Source organism: Mesoplodon densirostris, chromosome 1 (genome assembly GCF_025265405.1).
Source record: "Mesoplodon densirostris isolate mMesDen1 chromosome 1, mMesDen1 primary haplotype, whole genome shotgun sequence".
Lineage (NCBI taxonomy): Eukaryota > Metazoa > Chordata > Mammalia > Artiodactyla > Ziphiidae > Mesoplodon > Mesoplodon densirostris.
Window position 1 is genome coordinate 29,033,096 of NC_082661.1, and position 27,632 is coordinate 29,060,727.

The following is a 27,632-nucleotide window of genomic DNA, read 5'->3' on the forward strand; positions in this document are numbered from 1 at the left end:
CACACACAGCAGGGACCGGCCATTAGTCAGGGTCCGCGACCCAGGACGTGCAAAGGGAGCAGGCAGGGCGGAAGGGCATGTTCCCAGACTCGCGGGAGAACGAAGGCCGCCGACCACAATGCAGAGGATTAGGGACTGGAATCTGCGGAGCTGCAGAAACGCGGAAGCGCAGATGCTGGGCGGAGGGCTGGGAAAGAACGCGGCTCTAAGACCGGTGCGACGCCAGGGAGAAAGTGACGGAAGGAATGGGGAAGCGGGGCGAGAGGGAAAAAAAGGGAAGAGGGGGAGAAAAACAGCACAGTGGGAATTAATGCCAGCAGGAGAGAATGTAGGGAAGAGAGGACAGGAAGGGCCGGGCGGAGGAAGGAACCGGAGCGGTGCGGAATCCCGCCTGAGCCGCAGGCAAGAGGGAGTTGTTGGAGCCTGCTTGGAGGCGGATGATTCTGGGGTGTTTGGGTCCGGTTGACTCTGTGCATAAGGACTCCAAGCACAGAGAGGGCCTAAGTCCCTGACATCCCCCCTTTTGCTCCCTACCTCTTTTCTTGTATTTATTTTTAATTGGAGTTAGAGTTTTCCTGCCTCTTTCCCTGTGTTTTTTGTTTTGTTTTACTTTCTGATGGGGAGCTTTTCTTTCCTTTATGTTTTCTATCTTTAGATATTTGGGGAGCCATATTTCCCCTTCGCCTCTGTAGTGTTTAAAGTTCAAAGAAAGCCAAGTGGAGGAGGGAAGGCTGAAGAGGCAGGGGCCCAGAATCTGCTGCGCTCGGAGACGGGGAGGCAGTGGAGAGCGGCAAGGTGCCGGGGTAGCAGCCACAGAACGCAGACTGCTTGGGTTCGTCCGCCTGCCGCGCTGCGCTAGGCTTGGGGCCCACGGCCTCGCTCAGGACGCATGGTACAGGTAGCCCAGGCGGGCTGAAGGCACACGGGGCACCCTGTGCAGCCAGCCCGAGCCAGCTCGTGTCCATCTGACCTTTTAGACCTCCGCAGCCACTCAGGAAACCGGGCAGCAACGGCGTTTGCTCTCCTGGGCAAGAGGAGGGTGCTGGGTCTCCAACCAGACCCCAGCGCAGGCTCCCAACCTCGGAGCCGAGGTGGTCGCCGGATGCCAGGCCTGAGGACGCTGCCTGGCGCCCCATTCTCCCTGGCTGACAGCAGTCTAGAAATCCTGCACCCAAAGCCATCAACCTGCAGCCGCAGTTACTGAGCAATCCAACCGCAGAGAGTTCTAGCGGCAGAGTCCGACCTGACCAGGCCAGCAACCTGCAGTCCCTGTCCTGCTAGCCTCCGGCGACTTTCGGAGAAAGCGGGGACATTTGCACCCGACTCGCTTCTCTCCCGTTCCCTTCTGGGGGACCGAGAATAGGGGCCGGCGAAACCCCTGGGGAGAGGCCTCTGATCTAGAGGCGGGGGGGAGGCCGGAGCCTCTTATTCTACCCCTCATCCATGCTAGGCTCCCTACCTCTAGCCCCGCTCCTCACCCCTCCCCTCCCTCCAAACCCGACCATCAATAATTTAGGCCCCGGGAGAACTCGCGTTACCGGTATGAAAAGGCGGCAGCTGCGGGCAGATTAAAGATGAATGATTCAGCCTCCCCGGGCTCCGGGCCCAGCCCCTCGACCCCAATCTAAGGGGTGGGTAAAGGAAGGGGGCACGGCGGGGGTCCAGGGCTGGGGCCGAGAACCTGCGCTGAGTCGGGCCTGGAATGCGCCACTGCCGCCGGCGCCGACTCGGGCTGCCGCTGCTGGCCGGCCAGCCCGCCCGCGCCGCGATCTCTCCCTTCCTCCGACCGCCTTCGGCTCGCCTTGCTACCCTTTCGGTTTCAAAGTGGCACCCAGTGGGCGGCCAGGACTCGGCAGATCCCCCGCGGAATCGGCAAAAGAGGAGAGGCAGCGGGGCCACGAGGCCGGCGGGCTGGGCGAAGACGGCGTGGTACCCCGTTCCACTCCCTCCGAAAAGGAGTCAGGATTTCAGTCTCGGCTCCCAGAAACCCGCGGCAGCCGGAGGCCCCTGGCTCGGATTTCCTGTGCTTGGAAATTATTTAGGGAAATATATTTTGTCACAGGAGTATTTTTTAAAGCATATATATATATGTATATATATATATATATACGCTAAATATATGCTTAGAGAAAAATACAGCTCTCCCTCCTAGGCTCTCTTGTCCCAAGCACAGATCCAAGCCAGGTCTAAAAAGTTTCCCTGTGAAAAGTTAGAAATCATCCTTGATTATTAACCTACAGAGGAGGGAAAGTTTTCTATTCAGAATCTATTTATCTTTAAAAAAAGAAGGCGACAAAACAAAACAAAACAAACAAAAAATACCTCTGAATTGTTTTCCAAGCTAAAGACATATGACAAGAATTAGATAAATTCAAATTTCATTAAAATAATTCTCTTTTCCTAGTTTTAAATGTCTTTTCTCCCCTTCTCCTTTTTCCTGTAACATTTTTTTCTGTTTTCTGGCTCTTCTTTCCTCCCCCTTGTTTTGATTTCTCTCTCCTTTCTCCCCAGCTTTGGCATTTGCCTTCCTTTTGTTCTTCCCCCCTCCTTTTCTCCCTCTTTTCCTATCCCCTGGCCAGGTTACTGGCTGGCCCATCCTTACCAGGGAGTGGGAGCCCAGCAAGGAGCCTCCAGAACTAGAAGCTAAGCTTTGCTCTACCCAGGGATCGCCTGGAAGGCTCTTCTACATGATCTCCCACAGACTTCGATTTCTCCTTGGAATCCCTCTTTGTTTTTAGAGCATCTCCCAGGGAGAGGCAGAGAAAGATGACCACCACGTCCTGCCAATCTCAGACTCCCAACTCCAGGACAAGAGGGGAAGGAGTAGGATGGAAGATAGGGAAAAAAAGAAGAGGAAGGAAGTATTTCAAACCAGCCCACAAGAAGCCTTGGCTGGGCTGGCAGGGCCAGGAGGTGCTGGGAGCTGAGGGTCAGAAGGGGGCACCCCACCCCCACACTCTTCAGCCCGATTGTCCTGACACTGAGGCTGCCCTTGCTGGGAGTCTCCTCCTGGACCACCACACTCTAAGTTCCAGAAAGGTAGAGATGAGGGGAGGGAGGAGGGGGAGGCCAAGAGAGAGAAAGAGAGAAGATAAAGAAAACACAACACAACACAAAACCCTGAAAACTGCCTGTCCATTAGTCCCCCAGCTCCAGTCAAGAGGGTGGCCAGGGAGTAGAGTGGTTGGAGCCAGGGTCAGGGGCTGTGGATCCACTACCTAAGAAAAAGCAGGTGGAAGGAAGGAGGGTGATGGGCACCAGGGAGGTAGGAAGGCAGGTAGAAGAAGTATGAGCGACAAGGCAGAAGCGAGAGAAACTGGGGGCTTTAGAAACACCGGAAAATGAGGAAGAACGAAAGGGGTGACCAGAAGAAGCCAGGGTGGCCTCCAAGATGGGACCTGAGCGCGTGGGGAGCCAGGGCCGCGCAGGACGGGGCCGGGTGGGACGGGGAGCCCCGAGCTGGGGCAGGAGCCGGGCGCCGGTACTCACGGTGCATCGCGGAGAAGGGGTCTGCTTTGCAGTGCATATCCATGGGGAGACAGAGGAGCGGGAGCAGCGCGGCCGCCGCCGCCGTGTCGCCTCTCAAACTCAACTTCAGGACTTGAGGAAAAAAGGGAGGGACGGTGGGGGCGGGGGGTGAGCTCCCGGCTGCGGCGGAGCGCTCGGGGGCGGGGGGGGGGCGCCGCGCTGCGCTCCCCGCGGGGACTCCTCCCGGGCCTGCCGGAGCTTGCAACCGCAGCGCCCGGAACTTCCCACCGTCGGGGCGCGGGGCTGGGCGGTCAGCAGAACGGCCCCGGGGTGGCAAGCCGGGCCGGAGGGACCTGGGGGCGCATGGCGCGCGCGGCAGCTGCGGCCAGGGCTGAGGCTGGGCGGGGGAGACGGCTCGCTCAGCTCCCCTGGAACCCGTTCATCCAGAGGCGGCGGTCGGAGTAGCCGAGGAGCAGGGGCGGCCCGAGGGCGCCGGGCGGGGAGCCGGGCCGCTCCAAGTGCCGGTGAGTTGGCGAAGTTGGCAAAGAAGTAGCAATCCTCGGGATGTCCGAGCGGGCGCCTTCGGGAGGGGAGAGCGCGAGCCGGGCCCCCGCCCCCGGAAAAGGCTGGCGCGCTCCGCCGCGGCCGAAGAGCCGGGAGGGAGGGAAGAAAGGAGGGAGCCGAGGGACGCCGGCAGCACTGGACTGGCCCCAGGTGGGTTGCGTTTGCGAGAAGACTCGGCCGGAGACTGGAGCCTCGGCTCCCGGTGTATGTCTCTCTAAAAGCTGCAAAGCCCCCTCCAGACCCCCTCCCTCTCCCCGCGCTGGGAGATGGATGACTTGTCAGACAAAGGCAATAGATTCCACCACTCTGTGATTCGCCAGCGCCGGAGCCCCGAGCTTCGGCGAGGAGGGCCCCGCGCCTGTCACTCCGGTGCCGGCGAGGGGAGGGCAGGGGAGGGGGAAACGAGAGGGAGGGAGGGAGGGAGGGAGGAAAGGGTGAAGGGGGAGGGGGAGGGAGGGGGAGGGCAGGGGAGCGGCCCGGGGGGGGAGGGGAGCCTGGGATTAAAACTACATTGAGAAACGAAACTCGCCGATAAGATAAACGTTAGATAAGGATAAAGAGCGGCCAGTCTAATGAATATTCAGGCAACGACTGAGGGTCGCAGAACGCGCCACGCTCGGAAGCCGGCTCGAAGTCCCAACTCACCCAGCCCTGCCATCCACTGGCCAGTGCCCGCATGAGCCACGGGGCCCCGAGCTCGGTCCGCAACCCTACTCCTATCTCCCCTACTCTCAGCTCTCAGTTCCCTTCCGTTCCTCCTGGTTCTTCCTTCCTCTCTCTGGTCCTTCCCTTTCGCCTGTCCCTCCTGAGGTAACTCCCCACCCACATATCCCCAATTCTCATTCCGGGGCAAAGTGTCCGGCAGTTTTTCCTCTCTCGTCCCACGCACGGCTGCGCGCAGGGCTTCCCTCGTCCCCTTGCCTAACGGGGTCTGGACAGCCCAGAACGCTCGGTTTAGAATCGAGCTGGAGACCTCCGGCGGGAACCCACCTGCCTCAGTGGGACCCAACGGACGGTGCGAGAGCCCGGGGACTTGGCTCCTGGACCCTCGGGTGGCCGGGGAGGGGGCTTGGGGAGACAGTGCAGAACGACTAGTCGCTGACGGCTGAGGACGCGGGAGACCGAGGCTCGGCTCGCTCTCCCCGGCTGGGGAGAAGAGGCTGTGAACGAGGCTGAGCGCCGCCCGCTGCCAGCTCGGCGGATCCAGAGCAAGCGCAGGAGGCGCAGCGCGCTCGGCCCGGACCCGCTCCTGCCGGAGCAGCTGGTCCAGCCTCCGCAGCCCTCCTCCGCACTCGCTCCCTCTCTCGCTCAGGTCCGCTCGCACGCACCAGGCAGGAGAAGCCCTTTGTCTCCTAACTGGTTAAGTACAGAATATCCGGAGATCTTTATGAAATATTTTCCCTCGTCTCATAAATCATCTTGGCACTTCAGCTGATGTTTTAACTCTCCCTCCTTCGCTCCCTCCCTCCTCCCCTTTCTGGGTCTGCGAAAGGGCGGCTCAGGGAAGCCGGCGCTGCGCTCTTGCAGCCGGTACTCGAGGCGACTCTAGCCCCTGCCTGCCGACCCTGGCACCCGCAGAAACGCCGCGGACTCGCGCCGCTGTCCCTCTGGCCGGCGCCCAGGCGGCAGCTAGGTTGGGGGCCGAACCCGCCCAACTCAGGCAGGAGGAAACTCCTACAAGGCCTCTTGCACCTGGGTTTTCAGAGCGCCCTTCATCCTCGGGCGGGGTTCGGGCCAGGTTCAGCCCGACCGGGTTCCGAGCTTCCCACTCTTTAGGAGGCCGGATCCGCTGGGATCCTGTCATTTGCTCTCCTTCCTGGATCCTCCAGAGCCCAATCCGCTTAATCCACCTGCGAAGTAACTTCTGGGAGGAAAAATCCCCTCCCCCCTGCCCCCTCCCTTCCAGCCCTCACCCCCACTTCCTTTGGGCGGCCAAGCTGGTTCCCTCGGGCTCCTGGAGGTGGAAGGCGCAGGGTCCAGCCCCAAAGGTCAGTCTCTTCCTCTCGAGACCTGCAGATGGCGCTGCCGGGTTTGCTTTGGCCTCACAACCCCACGAACACGCACTAACTTGGTGTGGGGAGCGAAAAAGGAAAACAGTTCCGGACAGCCTAAAGGAAAAGGCTCCCGGGCCTGGGAGCAAAGGGCTCTCAGGTGTTATTAGCTGGTACAGCCTTGGGCTTCTTTCAGGGAGGTAATTAACCCAGAATTAGGATGAGGGGGCCACTTCGAGGAAGGGTCCTTACTGAGAGGAGCTCAGAACGGAAGGAGCCCTTTGCCGCAGGTCTCCCTATGTTGGTCTAGGAAGTTGTCTTAGGGAGTCTGAACTCTTGGAAAAACTGGACTGTGGGCAGGACCCCTCTCCACACACAGACAGATTTTTCTAGAATCAGCTAGACATGTCCCTAGGTTACACATACTACGAAGAAGTGTGGGTGCAGACAACAGGCATTTTTACATACTAAGCAAGAGGGATTTTCATGTTTTGTAAAGAAGAGGACTTAGTGCACAAAGTGTGCTGGAAGTTGCACTCACACACCTATACTACACATGTACCCCATGAGGAGTGAAGACACTTCTATGATAGTCCAATTCCCAGGTAGCCCGTGAGATTCCAGAACCCCACTCCCCCTGCTCCTGGGAAACTTTCCTCAGCACTGCATTAGCTGGACATCCACCCTCCCACAAAGCCAGCCCCTGACAGCTTCCTCCTTGGCTCCAGCCTGTTCGAGTGTCTAGAAAATCAAAGAGCAATACTCCCCGATGATTAGAAACCCTTTTAGCCAAGACTCAGCCTTCTCCCAGGGCTCCAGGCTGAAGGGCTGGCCTACAGATTTCTCTCCAGAGGTGCTGGCCTCTCCCTCTGATGCTCCCTTTCCTGTTCTTCCCTTTTTTCTCCTATAGTCTTAGTAGAGAAGAAAAAAGCCAGAAAGGAAAAAAGGAAAGAAGAAAGAAGAGGAAAGAGGAAAAGAAAGAGAAAGAAAGAAAACAACCCAACCCCAAACACAACCCGGGCTCCAACCTGTCAGGGTTGGTTGCTTTTCCCGTCTGCTTCTAAATGAACCTTTTCTCTCTGGTGTTTTCAAAGCAGCCCTTCCACCCCCCAACCTAGGGGCATTTACACTTCAAACAAGGCGCCCGCCTCGCTGCGGAAATTTAAAGGCAAATAAACTTTTGGGGAGTTGCTCTGATACCCATCTCGGGATTTGCTTCATTAGCTGCCTCTGTGCATCTGATCTGCCCAATAAATCTTCCTTGTGGATCTCCGCTCCTTCACCTTCTCCGCTCCCTTCCCTGCCAGGCTTGCCTGGCGCCGGACACCCCCGCCCTTGCCTCCTTCCTCTCTGACGATCTCCGGCCACCAGGCTCTCCAGTTGTCTCCCGTCTGCTTTGTCGGGTGTAGGTGTCCGGGAGGCCTTGGTCGCCATTGAGCTTCTCTCTCCTCCCCCACAGTATACACACGCAAAGGCACCCCAAGCAAGCCAACAGCGACTAGCACCCTGAGCTCCCAAATGCATTTCTGGGCAGACTGTGCATGAAGTGCTTGGTAAACCCTTTCCGGTGCCCCCGATTGCACCCTCTCCCTGCCCGACCCTTCTGCTCCTTTCCCGTTTTCCCATTCCCTGGCCCAGTGCTTTCTACCCTGGCGAGGAAAAGCTGAGGCTTGGCTGCCTACCCTCTGCAGGCAGGGCCCTGACCTGGGGCCCCAGGCGCCTGCCCTGGAGCAGTTGAGGAAGGCGGCTGGGCCGCGAAGGGGTGGGCGCGGGGGGGCGCCTGGTGGGGGCCCGGGGAGCATCCCAGCCAAGCCCCTCCCTGGTGGCCTGGGCCAGCCTTCCCCCTTGCACTCCTTCCACCTCCCAGGGAGCGGCAAGGGGAGCCAGGGCCGGGGCTCTGAGGGAGGGGATTAGAAATTCCGAAATTAAATGTATCTCCCTAGGAAATGCTCCCCACAGTGCGGACCAAATTAAACGCATTAAAGTTCAGGGCGGGGAAAGCTGTTTAGAACCAAGGGGGGAAAAACAAGTCCAAAGGGAAGAAAAGCAGAAACGGAGGAAGGAGGAGCTGAGGGTAGAGCGGAGCAGCGGCTCCATAGCCAAGGTTTTTTTCAGAATTATTCCCAGTTTTGGAAGTCACCACCACCAGAAAAAAAGAAAAAGAAAAAAAAGTTTGTCTGACAATCCAAGTCCGGGACAGCTGCGGCCCACTCGCCCCAGGGTCCCAGCGTGCACCCCGGGGCGCATTCTCTCGGCGACCAGGTCCCAAGCAGCCGGCGCACGCACGCTGGCCCCTCTCCAGCTCGCCCTGACCAGCTCCAGCCCGGCCGGCCCTTTCCCCTCCTCCTCCCCATTCTCTCCCCGCCCCTCCCCCTTCCTAGCCCTCTGGTCACGTTGGAGGATGGTTTTTTTTTTTTTTTTTGGAAGAGCTTCTGGTACAATATGGAGCACCATGGGCTGCAATTTCACACTCCACGGCACATTCCCCCTAAAGCTACTTTCTTTTTTTTTCATCTAAGACCCCCTAATTTCTGCTTCCTCGCTCCCTCCCTCGCTCCCTCCCGCTCTCACTCTTCTTTTCCCGCTTTTGTTCCCAATATTTGGGCTCCCTGCGTGAAGCCCGGGGGGCCTAACTCCCGGCTGGCCCCGCCCGCTCTGTCTGTTGGTCCTGAGGAGGCCGGGCGCACGTGCTGCGCCTTCATTTCCCCCGGCCCCTCCTCCTTTAACCCGGCTTCTCCTCACATGAGGTCCTAGCGACCTGCCGGCCCTTCACAGCTCCTTTGAGGGGAAACGACAATGCAAGCCACTTGGCCACCAAAGCGGCCTCTTAGCCGCACGGGCCTGCCAGGTGGCTGCCACCGGTGGGCCACCCGACTGGGGAGCAGAAAAAAATGGTCAAGCCAGGAGAAACTGGGCCAGCAATCTATAGGGTAGGAGTGGACGGCTCTGTCCAACAGAGAAAAAGCTAGAAGGAGGTGAGGGGGGCGCAAGAGGCCCGGTGACGCTCTGGTACTCCTGGACACAGCCTCCCCCCACGCACACTTATGGACCTCTGCACAGCTAAAGGGGCCACTCACTCCAAAGCCCAGGGAAGGAGAAATAGCCCCCACATGCACAGTCCCTTTGCCTCTCTGAGCTTCAATTTTCTTACCTGTGAAATAGTGATAATTACACCTGTCTTGCCTCTCCGTGCAGCTAGCCAATAGGAAAGCATTTTAAAAACCAAACATTTCTATAGTAGATAAAGGAATAAGTGCCTAACTTTCTGAACCCCTAACCATCCACAAAGAGGGAAGGGAGGGATTTGGGCACTTAGGCGGGGCAGGGGGTGGTTTTTTCCATTCAACTTCTACCCTATAAAGGTAACTAGAGGGTTCCTCACTGCCTTCCTTTCTGTGTTCCTCCCTTTCAGACTTCTTTTCTTTCCACCGTCGATACCACACCCTGTCCATGTTCATCACTCTGCTCTCTGTCTCTTTCCTGCCACTCTTCCACTCCCACTTCTTGCACCCCTTGTCCCACTGCACCACCGCAACTGCTAGAGAATCAGTTAAATACCACCCCGCCCCCTGCGACACCCGGGTTAATTGTGGCCTCAGGCGCGGTCGCCTTTGGGCCAGTAGGCCAAAACCGTTGGGAGGAGCTGGCCCGCTGGTGGAAACTTGGGGAAGGAAATCCCATCCAGTTCGGCTCCAAACAAAGAAAGTTGGTCCTCCCAGGACCTGCAGTCAACCTGCCAAAGCCAGAGCGCAGATGAGACGGCGGGGAGAGGCCTGACCAAGGGGAGGTGTGGAAGAGGGGAGAGAGGAGGAAAAGAAAGGGATGTGAAAGGCGCTGCGGGACCGGAGAAGGCACTTGTCTCTGGAAGGACCAAAGAGGCTGGTTTAGGCCAAGCCGAGGTCCCCACCTGGCTAACTGCCCCCTCCCTTCCTCCCCAAGGGTGAGAGAGTCCCAGTGAGGCTGAGGGTCCGTGCAAGTAATGATTAACCCTCTTCTCAGCCAGGCCCTGAGCCCTGACTGAGCCTGACCTGGCCGGTGAAGGGAGACAGTGCCGGCGGGCCTTCAACGTCCCCAGCTCTACCCTCCACCGCCACCGCGAAGAAGGGGGCTGTGGAGGAAGGGGGCAGACGGTAGCACGGGGCAGCCCGAAACGGAACGAAGTGCAGGGCAGAGGGAGCGCAACTTCAGATGCTGGGCAGACCAGGGGAAGCGAAATAGCCACCGTCAATGTACAAGGAAAGGAAAGGGCCAAACGCGGGAGAGGGCGCGCGGCTCTGCGTCGCTGAGGAATAGTTGTAGGGGGCGGGCTGAGTTTTCCCGGAGTTGCGAGCAAGCACCAAATCTACTCTCTCGGATCCGTCCGCGGCGCGCCCGCCCTCCCTGCCTCCTCTCCCAGCTGCTGTGCGGACGTGAGGAGCAGGCGGAGAACGCGCCAGAGCCGGGAGCGGGTAAGGAAGGCAGGGGGAGCCCCGCCAGCCAAACAGGGAAGCGAGGGGCAGGGCCGCCCAGGCGGGGGCCAGGCTGTTCGGCGCCGCGAATTGGCCGGAGACAAAGGACCGGAGCGGAGGGGAGAGGGGATCACGGGGGGGAGGGGAGAGGGGCTGATGAGACAGGGAGAGAACCAAGGAAGAGGGGTCTCTCTGGGGAGCGGCCGAGGTTCGTCTACTCCTGCCGCCTCCGCCCACCTCGGCCTGGAGCCGGGAGGTCCCGGGGGCTCACTATCGCTTGGGTTGCTGGCCGGAGGGTCTGTGGCCTGAGATCCGGGCAGAGGGGTGTTGCTGTGGCTCTGGGGCCGTGTGTGTCTGTGTGTGCGCGCGCGCGCGACAAGGTTTAGGGAAGAGGGGGAGGGGAGGGGAGGGGAGGGGAGGGCATTCGCTTTTGGGTTAGACCCCTGCCCCACGCTGCTGCAAGCCTCCGCCCTCCACTTTCCTCGGTCCAGAGCCGTCCATCCCCCGAACTTGAAACAAAAGGGCTTAACCTAATCTCTCAGGAGTCAGGGCACGGGCTCTTTCTGGAAAAAAATGCTTTGGTTTGAGACTTTAAGGGTTACCCGCATCCAGGATTATTTTTTAACTTTCTGCAACTGTTCCTGGGGTGGGGGGGGGGAGATGCAAAGTAAATCTCGGACAGAGAAAAAGCTCAGGTCCCAGTAGGTCGCTCTGCTCTCTCTGAGCAGGCCGGTCGTGAGGTCTAGACCCGCGGATAACGAATATAGTGAAGAGAATGAACGATGGAGGGAGGAAGCCTCTTTCAATTTCTAAATCGATCAAGGAGAATTTCTGATGTGTCTCCTTGGGGGCTGAACGCCGCTTGGTGAAGGGATCGTGTGAGTGTGTGAGTGTTGTGAGGGTGTGTAAAGGTGTGTGTGAGCGGGGTGGAGTGAGTGTCTAGGCTGTGTCCCAGGCGGGGCTGAGATAGGAGTTCAGGACCTATATCCACACCTCCCCCTCCCCTCTCCGCCCTCAGCCGAAGCTGCACCGAGGCCAAGGCCTCCACAGCCTCTTCCAGCGGGGCCACCAATCAATCCTGCAGGTCAACACAGCAATTAATAACGGGGTGAGGAGGCCTGGCAAAAGAGGGAGGGGAGGCGTAGGGCTGTGTCTCCCCCAGGCCCTGAGGACCCGGCGGCAAGACAAGGGAATAGGGAGGGGTCTCTGAGGGCATAAAGATCCCTGGGAACTCAGTGTGGGCCCAGGACCCCAGGAGGGAGAGGCAGGGGACCGGCGACAGGGAAGCAGAGAGCCAGCTGGGACAGGCCAGTGGAGTAAAAGGAAGGTCATCAAATAAAGGGCTTATTTTTATGGTGCTGGGAGTAGAGGCGTCGATGGCCAAAGACCATAACTGACCTGGTAGCCGATTCTCTTCTCTTACCCTTTCCCTCGCCTTTTCCTGGTCTTCGCTGTTCCCGAACGGGCTCAGCGAGACTAAATAAAACCCGCATCCTTCGCAAACCCGGCTGCGGAAGTTGCACCAGGGCGTCCGCGAGGCACGCACGCTCGCTCGCGCGTGCGTGTCATTGTCATTTTGAACCAGCTGGATGGGTATAAAAGGGGCGCGGGGGCCCTCTGGGGCACGCAGGGTCCCCGGGGGAGCTGTGCCCCGGCCAGAAGTGTGTAAGAAAGAGGTGAGGGCCGAGGGGCCGGAGGGGGGCCGTGAAAAAAAGATAGAAGGCGGCTTGGAAGGGAACGGAGGTTTCCTTCTCTCAGACCCAGCCCTGCCCAGCTCCACAGCTCCTCCCCACACTTCCCCAAGCCCCGGCTGGGCTAGCGGGCGTTTGATCCCCGCAAAAGCGGGGAAAAGAGGGAAAGGAAACGGACTGGGGTACGCAGCTGCTCTTCCCGGCCGCCCGGCCAAGAGCGCCGGGAGAGCAGCTCCCCGGGCAGACGCAGGTAGGCGCAGGCGCCCCTGGGTAAGCGCCCTCGTCCCTTGTGGAGTATCCCGAGCGCCAGGAAACTTGGGATGAGAGCCCGGACAGGTGCTCAAGGATGCCCCCATCGCTCTTCCTTCTCTTTCCCGAGGCGCTGGGGAGAGGGCCTGGCTGCGTCTTCCGGGAGATTTGCAGAGACTGGGAACAATGTTCACACACCTCAGCCCTGCGAAGCAGTGAGAGCCGCCTTCCAAGAGGGAAAATGGCAAAGTGGGAGTGTCAGGAGCCTGAGCAGACAGGACGGGGAAGGAAGGAGGGGTGGGGTCAGGAGGCGGCAGGAGTCAAAATAAATAGATCCAGGCAGAGTGAGGGAGAGAGAAGCCCTGTGCAGGAGAGGAAGAAAGGGGGAAAGAGGTTCCCAGGAAGGCCCAGCCATTAGGTCTGTCCTTGGGCTGCATATTTATACGGTCGAGGGGGTGCACAGATGGGCTCTCAATTGAATTCCATCTTCAACACCATCAGAGATTGATTTTGTACTCGCTTTTAATTTTGCCATAATTAATTAGATCATTACAACTGTTTGCTATTGATCTCCGTACTTAAACCTCTGATGCGGAGGGGTGGCCCAGATCCCTAAAAGCCCAGGAGGTGACAGTTGACACTCCTGGAGGCCCAGATTCCCCAGTGAGGACAAGGCCCCCAAGGGGGAATGGAGGCAGCCGAGGGACTAGGCCAAGAAGCTACAGGAAGGGCAGTGCTGAGGGTGGAAACTGGATTATCAGTGGAAAGAACTAGAGCCTGAGCTGGTAGGGGATGGGGGGAGGAGGGAGAGGAGGAAGGCTATTTGGAGAAGGAGAGGAGTGAGGCAAAAGGGGCCTGGAGTTAGTCCTTGACCTCTGTGGTATTATTTGAAAAACTCTTGGAAACCTGATCCGACCCTCTCCCTCCCCAGCAATCCAAAACTAAACTTGGGTCTCTGGCTTCCCACCCCTGTGCTACACCAGGACACCTAGTGGGCAGATGGAGTGGAGTTGGCAGGCCTGAGGGAGGGGTGAAGGGGAAAAAAAGAGAGAGAGAGGAGCCCTCCACTCCCTTAGCAGCTTCAAATTCTCCTCCCCACTCGGGTCCCCTGGGGCCTGCCATCCCTCCTCTTGCCCCAGGCCTCCCTTGAGTCGTTTATTTGGGGAGCAGCCTTCTCTCCACTTTCATTATCTACATCAGTGCTTACACTTTGGTTCATACTCAAATACACAAGGCCGTCACACATATGGACACAGACTTGTGCACACAGCCTGTCCCCACCCACTGGCACACATGCACACTCATCCATACTCCATCCTCACTAGAAACTAAGGCCTTCCCAATGCTCCCAGCTTGGAGGAAGTCAGGCAAAATATTTTTACACTGAAGGAAAGTGGAAAGATAAAGTCCTAAACGCACAACAGAGAGCAAAGCCCAGGTTCTGCAAAGTGACCAAGAGAAGTTGTAAAACTCACGTTTTCTGGGTGGAAAGTTTTTAGTTGATTCAGAGGACACTGGGACGGAAGGCCCGGAGGCCTCAGCGGTGAGAAGAGGCCATAGCGCCCCAGTCCCCCGCCCCGCCGCCAGGCAAGCACAGAAAGAAAGAGGAGTGGGGTCCCTCGACTTGGCCGCTCCCATGCCTCTCGGTCACCCGCACCCCCCTTGCCTGTGGCGCCGACGGGTCCTCCTCTCTCTTACCTGCCCGGCCCGAGAGCTGTTCCATGCTTTACTCCCCGCCGCTGCCGTCTGGGCCTGGGTTTCGCTTCTCGGCTCCTCCGCGGCCCGACAGCGCGTCTCGCCTTTGCCGCCGCCGCCTCGAGATCTGGGCGCAGTCACCCAAGACCGAGCGGCTCAGATAACCCGGGCTGTCCGCCGCCTCGGCTGTGCGTTCCGCTCGCGCCCGCGCTCACCCAGCCGGCAGCGCTGAGGCACAGCCACGCGTCCAGGAGCCCCGGGCTCTCCGCCCCGCGCACACGCGCGCACACGCACCCCGGCCCCGAGCCCGCCGCAGGCAAGCCGCCGCCGCGCTGCCGCAGGCACCCAGAGACCGAATCCCCAGCCTAGACGCCGGCGCACCCTCTCACCCCACCCCCTCTTCCTCACTGTCACTCTCTCCCTTCAGTCGACAGCTTCACAAGCAGGGGCGTCTTCACTCTCATGCTCTCCCCAACTTTGTGCGTTCCCCTTCCCCACGACTCTCAGCGCTCGCCCCCTGCTACTTTCTCCACCAGCACTTGCTCCACAGCCTGACACACACGCCCGGATCTCAGCCCATGTTTTCAAGATTCCTACAGACGCACCCCAACTTTCTTGGGCAACATAGGCATTCCCTGTCGCCAATACATTGTGGAACTGCTCACTAAACCCCTCACAAGCCTCTGCTGCTCCAAATTCTTTCCTTTTCTTTTCTCTTCCTTCCCTTCCTCCCTCCCTCCCTCCCTCCCTTCCTTCCTTCCTTTTTTAAGAATTCAGAATAAAAGAAAAAGTCCTGGCTTCCTTGCCTTAAGGAGATGACACAGGCCCTGAGGAAAGGGAGAATTACCAGACCCCTCCCCGGCTCTGGCCATGCTGAGAGGCCCACCCATTTGAACCACACCATTCCACAATATTCTGGTCCTCTCACTCCAAGTCTCTTGGACCCTTAGATTCACACCTCCCCCAAGCACACTCACGCTTTCATCCCTGATCAAAGCCAAAGGCTCACTTGAGCTTTGTCCCCCATCGTGCTCTCCCAATCTGGAATTTACACCTCTCACCTTTGTCACAAGTTCTCCCTCAAACCTCTCATGCACCACTTTGCTCATACCCACCTTCTTGTACTACTCCTTCTTACACACTCACACACCTCTCAAGCACAACTGCTCCCACTTCTACCCACCCCCCCACGTACCCCTTTCTCAGCTGCCCCACTTTACACTCCCACTCACTTGCTTTGAGCCTCCCACTCTCATGCAGCCTTGCTCCCACATGCTGAGTAACACTGAGAGGCCCTCAAGGAAAGTACTGGGTAAGCCCCAGTGTGCAGGCAGGGGTCTGTGGCTGGCCCCATCTCCTGCACATACACCTCTAGGCCTCAGGCAGAAAGGCACCAAAGCAAGGGTCAATGCCCAGGTCCACAGGGCCTACTGAGCTAGCTTAGGTTAGGAATGGAAGCTCTTCACTGGGAGTCTCAGACACTTCAGCTGAAGTTCCTTCAGATAAATTGTGCAACTCAGGACTGGAGAGGCACAGGCACCCAGAGGCAAAACCCTTATCATGGTTCCCCAACTTAAATTATTTCTTTTTGGCCACGTGCATCTTGCAGGATCTTAGTTTTCCCGACCAGGGATTGAACCAGGGCCCTCGGCAGTGAAAGCTTGGAGTCCTAACCACTGGACTTCCAGGAAATTCCCTTCCCCAACTTAAATTTTTAAAATCTTCCCACAGGAACATGAATCTCTACTCTTTCAGGGAAATCATGGCCAAATTACTGTCTTACCAGTATGTGATTTAAAACATCAGACTTTGCTCGTGTTTCTTTGCTTTTTTACTTCTTTTTAAAAATCAAACAATGATTTTCCAATGTAAGAGTACGGAAACTTAAAAGTAAAAACAAAAAGTTTTTGCATTTTGTTATACACAGAACACCATTCCCAAGGACAAGGATGGGAGAGCAATGTGCATAAATGAAACTCTAGTCACACACACACACACATACACACACCACATTCTCATGTGGTTATTCCATTACATACACCACGTGAGATGTTCACACACATAGTTAGCTTCTCTGTCACCTACTCAGAACCACACACATGGGCCATGACCTGCTGAGTCACACCTCCACTGCAGGGCTCTTTGTGCCTTTGTTACCACTGCTCTAAAATAGTGGTTATAATCCTTGCCCTTCTCACAGGTTTCTCTTGAGAAATTTGGGTGGAAGTGATTGATAAAATGTGAAGTGCGACCACAGACATATTCATTGCTCTTGTTCCTGTTTTCAGAAACAGGAGTTGAGACCCAGCATTCCCCCACACACACACAGCAGGGAGGCACCCACTGGGGAACCAGGTGTTTTGAACTGGGGACACTCACAGACTCAGCTCAGTGTCCCTGCTGCTCCTGAGCCAGCTTGTCACAGTTACCTGAACACAGGGCCCAGGGTTGGGGCAGTGCCAGGGCTGGGGCCTAGGCCCGGGGGAAGGCAGCTGAGGCCATTGTGCTAAGCAGCCTGTCCAATACCAGTGGGACCAAGAGGAGGAAGGAGCTTTCTTAGCTCTTGGCTCTGATACTTTTGGATCCTTGGGGACTCTGGAAACCTGCAAAGTGATGCCAGTCAAAGGGCAGGCCCTGCACCTCAGCCTCCCTCCAGCCTCCTCCCTTAGTCTGTGCTTCTCTTTGTCTCCCAGCCCTCACCCTTGTCCCACACTGCCTCTCAGGGCCCTTCTGCTCATTGCCCACCCCATTGATTGAAAGTCTCTCTCAGGTTCTCCAAGGAGTCCCAGGAAAAATGATCCGCCAGCCTATTGATTCTTCATTAGAATTACATTTTCACGTGTGCTAAATTGGTTTTAAAAGGTTTTTCTGTTGTTATTGTCTTGTCAGACCCTGCGGTCCAGGGCAAACCAAGTTAAAACGTTGTGGCTTCCTAGGGAAAAAAAAATCACTGGGGCCAGGTCTGTGATTACTCGCTTTCCTGCCGTATTGTTGTCATGATGACAATTGTGATTTTGTTTAAGTATCTTTAGGAAAAGGGCTCTGCAGGAGGCCACTCAGGTCAGGCTGGGGCTGGCTGGCAAGGTGGATGTGCGTGAAGAGGGCTCTGAAGCCCCTGGAGGAAGGACACCAGAGTAGTTTTTCTTTCCTTGAAAATTAAATTTAGCACTTGAACCTGTATTAATTGCTTCTGGGACAAGAGGAGAGGTGAAAGTTTTAAAAATCACTTTTATTTTCTCCATCCCCTTCCAGATTGAATAGAGGAGAAATAGGAAACACAACCTCACTTATTCTAGCTCCCTCCCCTTTCCCCTAAATAACTGGGGAGGGGGTTTCAGTCTTTCACAAAGTGCTGAGGGAGAGGTTGCAGCCTCCTGCTTTGTAGCAGGTCAGAAGCCCAGTCACAAGGATGCTTTTAGTCATTACACTTTGTGCTGCGGGAGGAATGAATGCAAATGAGGGTGGAGAAGTGGGAAGAGAGAGGTAGGGACTCCCATAGAGAAAGAGGAGTTGGGGGGCCAGACTATCAGAGACAGAGAGAGACAGACAGACAGACAGACACACACACACAACGTGGAGTCAGTCTGATGGGCTGTTCTTTGCAGAGAAGCAGAGGACAGAGAAGAATGCAAGGGAGAAAGAAGGAAGAAGAAAGAAAGAAGGGGAAAAAGAAGAGGGACTGAGAAAAAGAAATGTACAGAGTAAGGGAAAGAGAAAGAAAGAGAGAAAGAGCGCAAGGTAGGCAGAGGAGCAAGCCCCCGGGAGCTGGCAGCCCCTCAAGCCCCCGCCCTCCTCCTGGCCTGGCAGCTGGCGGGCAGTGCTGGGGAGTGGGCACAGGGCAGCTGCGGAGCCCAGGCAGGAGAGCTGAATGTCTCCGTGATGTGTTTATCCCCTAATCAGTTCATTAGTTATAAACAACATGACATTAGAAGTTAGGAGGCAGTTGATATTAATTTTTATTTAACTAGTTGATGTTTAATCCGTCACGCCAGGCTGGGTAGCAGCGAGAAAGATCTTCCTGACACAAAACCAGTTAGAACTTCATAAGGCGCAATCAGTGTCCCCGCGATGAAACAAACAAGAGAGACAGAGACAGAGAGATAGGGAGAGACAGAGGCAGCCTGGCCAGAGATGGAGCCGGCAAGGCGGGCGGGGGAGAGAGCTAACCCGGGGCGAGAGCTGGAGGGAAGTAAGCTAGAAAGGCTGAGAGTGCAGAGGACGGCTCGGCGAGCGGCAGGCGGCACTGAACCGGGGCCTCCAAAACCAGCGCGGCCCGCAGTAGTGAGGGGCCGGGCCCGGAGCCCCGGAAGGCCCGGCCCGGGCAGCGGCGGGGCTATCTGCCAGGGCCCTGCCAAGCCTCGCGAAGCCTGGCCGCGGCAATCACCAGCCTTCCGCCGTGGAGCGCTTTGGGTGTCCGGCGGCCTGGCGGGCGGTCAGGGGCTAAAGTCCCATCCAGGCGAGGCACGGACTTTCCCAAACTGTCCTCGCCCAAGTCCGGAGGCCCAGAAATTCCTCCTGTCCTGCTTCAAGAAGAGCCGGGCTGGCAAGAGGAAAGGAGGAAAAGGCGAGGACTCTGTGCCCAGCGGCTCAAGTTTGACAAAGTTTGCAGCGATCACAAGCCAGAGCAGGGTGTGTGTGTGTGTGTTGGGGGTTCTCGGCAGTGGCAAAGGGGGAGGAACTGAGGGAGAGTCTAGAAGTTCTGCAGGCGGGAAAGGGCTTTTCCCCGAGTTTGCCAAACCCTCCAAGGGCGTCCCCGCGTGCTGGGCTCCGAGTAGGGGCCAGGCTGTGTTGGTCGCGGGATCCTCGGGTGGCCGTGCCCAGTTAAGCTCCCCCCTCAACCCCGCCCCCAAGAACGAGCCGCTCGGCTTTTTCCACCTTCACCCCGGGCACCGGCCGGGCAGTGGCTCGGTCACGGCTTCGTGCCCAGGTACGGGCTGGGGAGTGGGGTGGCTCCGCTGTAGTTTTCCGCCGTCGCGAAGGACACTGCTTGGAGGGGCAGAGGCATCCTCACCCGCGCGCAGACTCAAGCCGAGCATCTCACCATTTGCATGTTAATCTGCCTCCACCGCGAAAAGGAAATCGCTGAAATTCCGAAGAAAATTGCCTCTCGCCGGCGGTTAATAGTTAACTCAGACGGGAAAGTTCCCAGGGAAAGGCGAATGCTGGGACAAGAGGCGCAGGGGAGGCGGCCTGGGAGGGCTGCGGCCGGGCCCCGGCCTCTCCCCTCGCCCGGCGCGCTGGGCCCTGAGCGCCTCCCCTCCTCGGGCGGCGCGTCCCCCACCCCGTAATTAGCATCGTTTAGTTCACAAAACCCTTCCTGGGAGAAATCTGTTCCCTCGTTACGGGGCGCAGTTCAGCACCTGATTCCGCCGGGTGAGGCGAATAAATCACTGCGGCGGCGGCGGGGGAGCCGGACCCGAGCCCGCCAGACTGGGGCCGCCGGGAGAAAGAAAAAGTGAGAAAGAGGCGGCCGAGTCAGGAAAAATGATGCAGGAAGATGGCGCAACCCTAGCGCAGGGGCAGCGAAGGGCCCGGGAAGGGAGATCCAAAGAAAGACAGGGACTCAGTGGCAGAGAGAGGGCCAGAATAGAAGCAGGAGATACAGAAAAAGACGGAGAGAAGCGGGTCAGAGACAGTGAGGAAAAAAAAGCGAACGAAAAGAAAGGGAAAAGGGAAGTTAGGGAAGAAAGAAGAGCAAGGAGGGAGACTAAGAAGGAGGGGACAAAAGAATAAAGAAAATAAAAGGAACTCAAAAGAGCAAACTCTTTTGTTGATCTACAAAAACTCCCCTGCGAGGCTCAGCAGTGGAAGCGCGCCCCGCGGCGGCCGGGGCTCACGCTCAAGGGCGGAAGACCCGGGAGGCCCGGGCGAGGAGCGCAGTCTGCGCACTCCGCGCTCTAGGCCGTGTCGGCGCAGAACCAGACTCCAAGTTGAACTTCCAGGGCGCGAAGCGCACAGGAGTATCTGCCCCTGGAAGCAATGGACTTTTTGTGTGGGATGTCATCCTGGATCCATGGCGGGGAGGGGATGGGTAAATAAAAGGCGCACGGCTCTTTCTTGGGCGCGCACTGGGCCGCTGGAACTTCCTGCCCCAGCGCGAAGGGAGGCAAGAACCCGGGGAGGACAGGCTTTGGCTGATTAGCGCAGAGCCCTCAGCTTTCCGGTAGCTAGAACCACCACCACCACCCCCGCCCCCCCTTCAGCAGGGTCTCGGAGAACATCCCTCGCTTACAGATTCCTAGCGCCCAGGCGGGCGCGCTGGGGACCAGCTGCGAGAAAAAAGTAACTCAGCGAGAACCGCGACCCGACGCCAGCGGAGGGCGCATTTCCTGAACCGCCTCCCCGCGGCGACTGAGAGGCGAGGCGCAGGTTCGGCTCGCTCTAGGGTCCAGGCGCGGCACTGGACTGCGCAGGCCAGAGGGTGGGGAGGAGGAAAGGGAAAAAGATGAAGAAGCGGGGGAGGGAACAGGAGCCGTGCAGAAGAGAAGCAGAGAGAAATGAAAAGTGGAGATGCGGACTGGAGGGAAAGGCAGAGCAAGGGTGTTAAGGAGCATCACCCCTTGGTTCTGACGAGGTCTCTGTGTGGACAAAGGTGGGAGCGCTCCCTCCCAGGTCTCACTTATTTCAAGCCCCCGTGCTCTGGCGCACCTAGGATGCTGGGCTGGAGACTGAGACCCCAAAAGGCCTCTGTGCCCGTGGGACCAAGGTTGAGGAGAGGAAGGCTTTCCTGCCCGCCAGGCAGACCCTGGGATGACAAGCGCCTGGAAAATTTCCAACCTTTGGGACTTCTGGGTCAATGTGGTCCAACCCACTTTGTTCTTCCTCCCGGCTTCTACCCCTCCCTCCTGCCTTATTTGTCTGGCCTGGTCAGCCACAGAGCTGGACTAGAGGAGTGGGGGGTAAAATACCTACAGGAAGAAAAGGGGCAACCCAGGCAATTCCTACTTTTGCGCAGAGACAGGAGAAACTGATACCTAGACCAGAATCCTTTGGGCTGTGGAAGGCAGGGAGGCAGTGACCAGGCTGGCTCAGGTGGGAGGGCACTGGTCAGTCAGTCAGTACGCCTGGGCCTGCTCTGTGACGGACGCTGGGGTTTTGTTACCTAACCAAAGTTCACGGGCCCAACACGCAGCGAGGCCAAACAATACCGAACCGTCAGAGTTTGGAGCAGAGAAAGGTTTATTGCAGGGCCATGCAAGGAGAAAGGGTGACTCATACCTCCCCCAAGCCCCCAACTCCCCAAAGTGTTTCAGCAAAGCATTTTTAAAGGCCAGGCGAGGGAGGGGCGTGGCTGGTTGTTGCAAATTTCTTGGTGTTGCAATCCTTTGTTCTTGCAACTCTCCATGTAGGTCAGTTCCCTGTAAGCCTCCAACAAGAAAGGCGTTATTCTCTGTTCTGCAACTTTTTAAATCTCCATATGAATGGAAAAGTGTTATACTCTTAAAGAGCAGAGCCTTGAGAATGGGCTATCCTGTATATTTCAGGCTATAGGCAACATTCTTAACTCAAAGCAAAAGCAGTAGAATACAAAGGTTGAAGTAAAAGAAACAGATCTAATATGGAGTCAGATTTGTTCTTCCCTATTACAGTTATAGAGGTATATCTGACACTGGCCCCACTTTTAAGGAGGATATTACCTGGTGGCAAAGAGAAAGCTTTGCCAAGAAACTCCAGAAAGTGTCAAGATATGGACTGGAAGGGTGATTGAGAGCCAGGGAGTGTCAGAGAATGCTTCATAAAGAGGATGAGGTCTTGAAAGATGATGAAATGTACACTAGATGCAGGGATACCTGGGCGAAATACTCCCAGGCAGAAGGAGATCAGGAGCAAAGGCAAGGGGAGGGGGCAGCAACCCATCTAGTTGGGAAACTGCAAAGGATTCTGTGAGGCCAATATGGATGTGAGAGTTGAGGCAAGGGGAATAATGTTGGGAGGTAGGCAGGGCCTAGATCAAGGAGCACTTTTGCTAAGGAGTTTTGATTTTCTCCTTTAGGCCATGGGATGTCATTGGAGGATTTTAAGCAAGGAAGAGAAAAGATCTGATCTGGAGGGGAAAGACCACTCTGCAAGTGTAGACGGTGAGCTGGAGGTAGAGGGAGCAGCAGAAACTGGGAAAACAGTCTCAGCAAGAGAAGAGAAGAGGTCTCGGAAGAAAAACATCTAGGAGAGATAGAGAAGAGAGGGTAGATGTGAGAAATGGAGGCAGGATGGTCAGGATTCAGGCACAGATTGGAGGTGTGTGTGTGTGTGTGTGTGTGTGTGTGCGCGCACACTGTGGGGTGAGATGATAAATTGAGGTCTGTTTAGATCTCTGGGTAACTTCAGTCTCAACTCTGACCCCTCCCCTCCCCTTGCAAACTCTTCCCCATTAGCGATTACAGAAGTGGAAACCCATGTATCATGTCTGGAGGCATCTTTTTTCTCTTCATCTCATGCACCCTTACCAGGCAGCCTCATGCACACTACAGAAGAGGAAAATTTCTCACTAACCCCAAGACAAAGAAGGCAGCACCCAAGAGTAAAAAATGGAGCCAGGTGGTCCTGAGGTAGACCCACCCCCCTTTCTCTGTTCCAAAACATACCGGTTTTGTGATCTTGGGCACATCCCTTGGACTCCCTGTGCCTAAGTGTCCACATGTATAAAACAAGGATAAGAATTTTGCCTTATGGAATTACTGAGTGGTATTAAATATGGAGTATAGTAACCACTGATACATAGATGCCTACCCCAGGCCCAGATGTCTCTGCATGCACTGATTGAGCATTGTCTCCTGCAGAGTCACAGGGTGTCAAGGATAGAAAGAGCAGTAATATAAAGACACTCCAGGGAAGTTATTGATCCATAGGGAAGGCCAGGTGCCCCATTGGAGCAAGGTTAATAATAAAAACATCTAACATGTCTGAGGGCTTACTGCATGTCAGGCATTGTTTTACATGCTTCACATATATTAATTTCATTCATTCTGCCTACTATTTATTACTAACCCCATTTTAAAGATGAGGAAACTGAGGCACAGAGTTTTAGTCACGTGTCCACAATCACACAGCGAGTGGGTGGCAAAGGTAGGATCTGTACCCAGATACTGCCTCCATAACCTACACTCCTAAGCACATGCTATGCTGAATATTCCTAGTGCCCAGAGGGGAGTCAGAGGGAAAAGAGACACCAGCTGTGGCTCGGAGGTTGAATGGGTCTGAGAGGATTCCTTCAGGGCAGCCAGCTGGTGAAACCCAGAAGCCTTTCTCCCCTTTCTCTTCCAGATCCTCACACCAGTCCCCTTTCACCATCTCTACGCTCTTCCTTCTTCTCTGCTCAGGGTCTCTGAATCTGGGAACTTACATTTGGCTTCTGTGACCAGGCCAGCCAATTCTGTGAGGCTGCAAGTTCACCAACCCTCAACCAGCCTTGCAGAAAACTGGGAGCCCCACCTTAAGAGTTTTCCGACCAGGCCTTGTCCCTTCCCATGGGCCCTCAGGCTTTTCCAACTTTCAGGCCTACAGCCTCAATATGGGGTGTGGGGCTCCCCTCCATGCCTCACCCCAGCTGGGCGCAGCCTCTGATTGGGCCTCTGTGGATCCTGATCCTCAACACCAGCCACAGACAAGAATTCCCTGGACTGAACCTGATGCCCTCCCCTCACAGGCCTGACTTGGGTTGTCCCATATGGCTCCCCATCCAGGTGCCCTGAGAACTACAGAGGAGTATGGAGGGTCCTACTCATGAGCCCATCCTCTCTACTGGCTCCTCTGGGTCCACACAACAGGCCCTGTGACAGGCACCTCAGAATTGACCTCACTGTGGCCAGAGAACCACCCTCTCCTATGTGCTGGAACCACCCTACAGTCTCTCCTTTCCCTAGGCCCACAGAGGTCTGTCTTTTCCCTCTTAGGGCAGGAGTTACCTTTGCCAAAAGACAAAAGTTGAAGAAGCTCCGGAATGATTCAGGTATGTGGAAACTATCTTTAACCCATCTAGGAAGAGTGAGGCAGAAATGAATGTTGTGTGTATGGGGAGGAGGGGTCTGGGCCTTTTGTTTGGAGGGGTCTCATTTTTTACTGTAATTTAACCAATTCCCCACCTAATACACCAAATGGCCTCTTCTAAATGACCTGTGAGTTCTTTAAAATAGTCACGGTGGCCAGGCAGATATTATTCCCAATGTGCCAGCACCCATGGAGCAAAACCATTTATAGACAGACTCCTTTTAGGTGTCTGCCTTCCCAGTTTGCAGCCTAGTCTTTTGAACATCTTCCTCCAAGATGGACAATGTATTAGGCAATATGCCAAATCACTTAGAGCAGACACTGGGGATGAAGGTGACTGGACGGATGTGAATTAGAGAGAGGAACTTTCTCTCTTGCTGCCGCCTTCCTCCCCCGCCACCCTTGGTCTAGGGAAGTTGTCTGGGGAGGGAAGGAGTGCAAGGACAAATTACTCTCTAAGTCTTAGTTTCCTCCTCTGAGAAGTAGGGAGACTCATCCATTCTGCACGGGGAAATTAAAGCATTAAAGCACCCAGCACAGCTCCTGGCACACGTAGGGTCTCCCATAAATGCTATTGTTATCGTATGTCTTTAAAGGAGCCCTCACTGCGTCAGCCACAGGCACTCCTCGACACCTGTGGGAGCTGGGAGCCGGGAGGGTGCGCTTCCTGCGGCAGAGCCGCGCCTCGTGGGCCTGGGGCGGCGGACCCACTTGTCTCCCCGGCGGAGAGCCAGACGCTCGGCTGCGCAGGCGCACGGGCCAGAGCTAGAAGTTGGACCGCTGGTCGGATTGGGGGTGGAGATGAGCGGTGCGGTCTGCGCTCAGAGTCCTCTGAAGCCCCAGCCGGTGTGCGAGGTGGGCCTGGCCGCCGCCGCCGCGGAGCCCTCCGGGCTTGGAGCTGCCCCGGGAACGGCCCGTCCTCCGCTTTCAGAGCGCGCTCGCCCGCGGCCCGCCCCGCCCCGCCCGCCGAGAGCCGGCACTCGATTAATAATCATAAACCCCCTGCTCACCCTCCTCTTAAAATTAATAACTCTGTAATTAGAGTCATTTCAGAAGCCTCCTGAGCCGCCGAGGCCGGCCGGGCCGCCGGCCGCCCCGCGCCTGAGCAGGAGGGAGGAGGAGGCCGAGCGCGGTGGCCGCGGCATCTGCAGGTAGAGAATGAGAATTAAAATCGCTCTCAACAATCCAATACACTTTTTATCAGCCATCTATCTGAGAGCCGGACCCATTCATCATCCGAGGCATTCTCCCTGAAAACAAGACCCATTCAGATTTTATACAAATTATCATATTTATCATCGTCTCCAACTCCGGAGTAACATCTCCGCCAAGTGTCTGCCGTCTCCCCGGGGAGCCATGCGGCTCACAGCGCCCGAGCGCCCTCCCGGCAATTCCCCCGCCAGGCCCCCTCCCCTCGCCCCTTCTTCCCCCCACCCCCCACCCACAAAGCGGGCCCGGTCTCTGGCCTTTGATCCACTGTCTCTGCTTTCCCCCACCGCTCTTTTCTCCCCACTCCGCATCAATCTCTCTTTCTCTCATCCCTCTCTCGCTCTCTTCTCCCTCTCATCTCTCCCTCTGGCCTTTGACCACCGTCTCTCTGCTTTTCCCCTCCCCCCAGCCCACTTACGCTCTCCCTGCCCCCCCCCATCCACCCCGTGTCTCCCACCGGGTCTCCGGGGACTGGTCAGGTCTTCCTTCTTTTCCTATCTTTCTCTCTGTCTCCACTTCTGTCTGTTTCTCTGGGTCTTTGCTTTCTCCCCACCCAGCATCCCCATCGCCCTGAACCAAGAGGCAGGAAAGGCCGTTTGTGACAACAGCTGGAGCCTCCCCTCATGGATAGAGGAGGTGTTTCGCAGTGGGGCTCCCCAGGTTGATTCCAGGGGTCAACTCAGGCCCACATCCAGGAGCGTGAGGAAGCGAAGCAGAGACATGCCCATGCCCATCACACAGTACAAATACCCACACAACCCACAACACATACACAGCCACACACACTACACACACCACACACATGCACACACATAACCCTCCCAATAAACACAGCCCCCTCACACCACACACACGGCCCCCAATACACTCATCCCTCCACCACATACACACCACATATACACCCCCTAATACACGCAAGGCCCCTACCACACACCACAAACAGCCCCCAACACATAGCCCTCAATACACACTCCACACACAGCCTCCTAACCATACTCATGTAGCCGATCTCTCTGTACATAAAGCCCCCCTCATACCACACACAGCCCCCCAATACATACACAGCTCCCTACCACACACATGGCTCCCAATACATACAGACACACATAAGTGAAGGAATTCACACACATTCTAAACACACAGGTGTACACATTGTCCTCTCCTGTACTCTTACCCAGGTTCTCAGCCCCTGTGTTCTCTCTCCTCTCTCTCAGCACATATGTACACTGGAGGTTTAGGCAGGAACAGATCAGGCACCACAGCCCCTGGAGCACCTTCTGACTTGGGTAGGGGAGGACTCAGCTGCCTCATCTAGCTCCTGGAAGCGCTCTGCCCTGACCCCCAGGCGTTCATGAGATCTCCCCAGTTCAGGCCCACAGACACTGGGGCATTTCAGAAGGGGCTTTTAGTTAGATTCTAAGGATGGAGACCTCACCAAAAGTGACAGCAGGAATGTTTAGAACACAGGTTTCTGACTCAAATAACCACCCATGGGTGACTGCTTTCTTTCTAGGCCTCAGTCCTGGGGGTGACCCTGCTGGCCTACCTGGGAACAGCCAGACTCCAGCATTACATTGAGGTCCCCTGTGACCTAGAGCATCCTCAGTTTCCCCTCAAAAACCTGCCTCAGTGGGGTGCTGTGGAGGAGCCTGTGGCTGTATCCCCTGTGGGCCATTGGTTGGTTGATTCATTCATTCCTCAGTCATTAATTCAACAACCATTACTGAGTGCCTTCTCTGTGTCAGCTCTGAGCTTGGCATGGGATCACAATTGTGGACAAGAGATACTCAGCCCCTGCCTCCATGGAGATTACAGTCTAGAGCAGTGCTGTCCAACAGAACTTTCTGTGATAGTGCAAATGTTCTATATCTGCACTTCAAGATGGTGGCCACTAGCCACATGTGGTAGTTGAACATTTGAAGTGTGGCAAATGTGACTGAGGAGCTGATTTTAAATTTCATTTATTTATTTAGGAAATTCCCTGGTGGTCCAGTAGTTAGGACTCCGCACTTTCACGGCAGAGGGCCCTGGTTCGATCCCTGGTTGGGGAACTAAGATCCCACAAGCCACAAGGCGCAGCCAAAAAAACCCCACAAAATTCACTTTCATTTTATTTAATTATTTAATTTAAATGTGGCGAATGGCTACTGTACTGGCCAGCACAGGTCTCACAGGCAGGTTAGTCTCCATTTTGTTAAATGGAACAGGATCTATGTGAAGGAACTTCCTCCCTCCTTCCAGAGCTGAGGAAGGCCGGTGGGTGTGAGCAAGGAGCCTCTGAGCATGGCTCCTCTTCCTGTTAGGACCACCAGTTCCCCACATGCAACAAGAAG

The 27,632-nt window shown here is 56.3% G+C and overlaps 1 protein-coding gene across 1 annotated transcript in view; it reads right to left on the reverse strand.

Annotated features, from left to right (window-relative positions):
• PAX2 (paired box 2) overlaps positions 1-4,757 on the reverse strand; it is a 78,794-nt gene extending 74,037 nt beyond the window's left edge. Inside the window, 2 exon segments of the mRNA XM_060108021.1 lie at positions 3,490-3,600; positions 4,678-4,757. Coding sequence (XP_059964004.1) covers positions 3,490-3,600; positions 4,678-4,690 — 124 coding nt within the window. The 5' untranslated portion in view covers positions 4,691-4,757.
• Between the last annotated feature and the right edge of the window lie 22,875 nt (positions 4,758-27,632).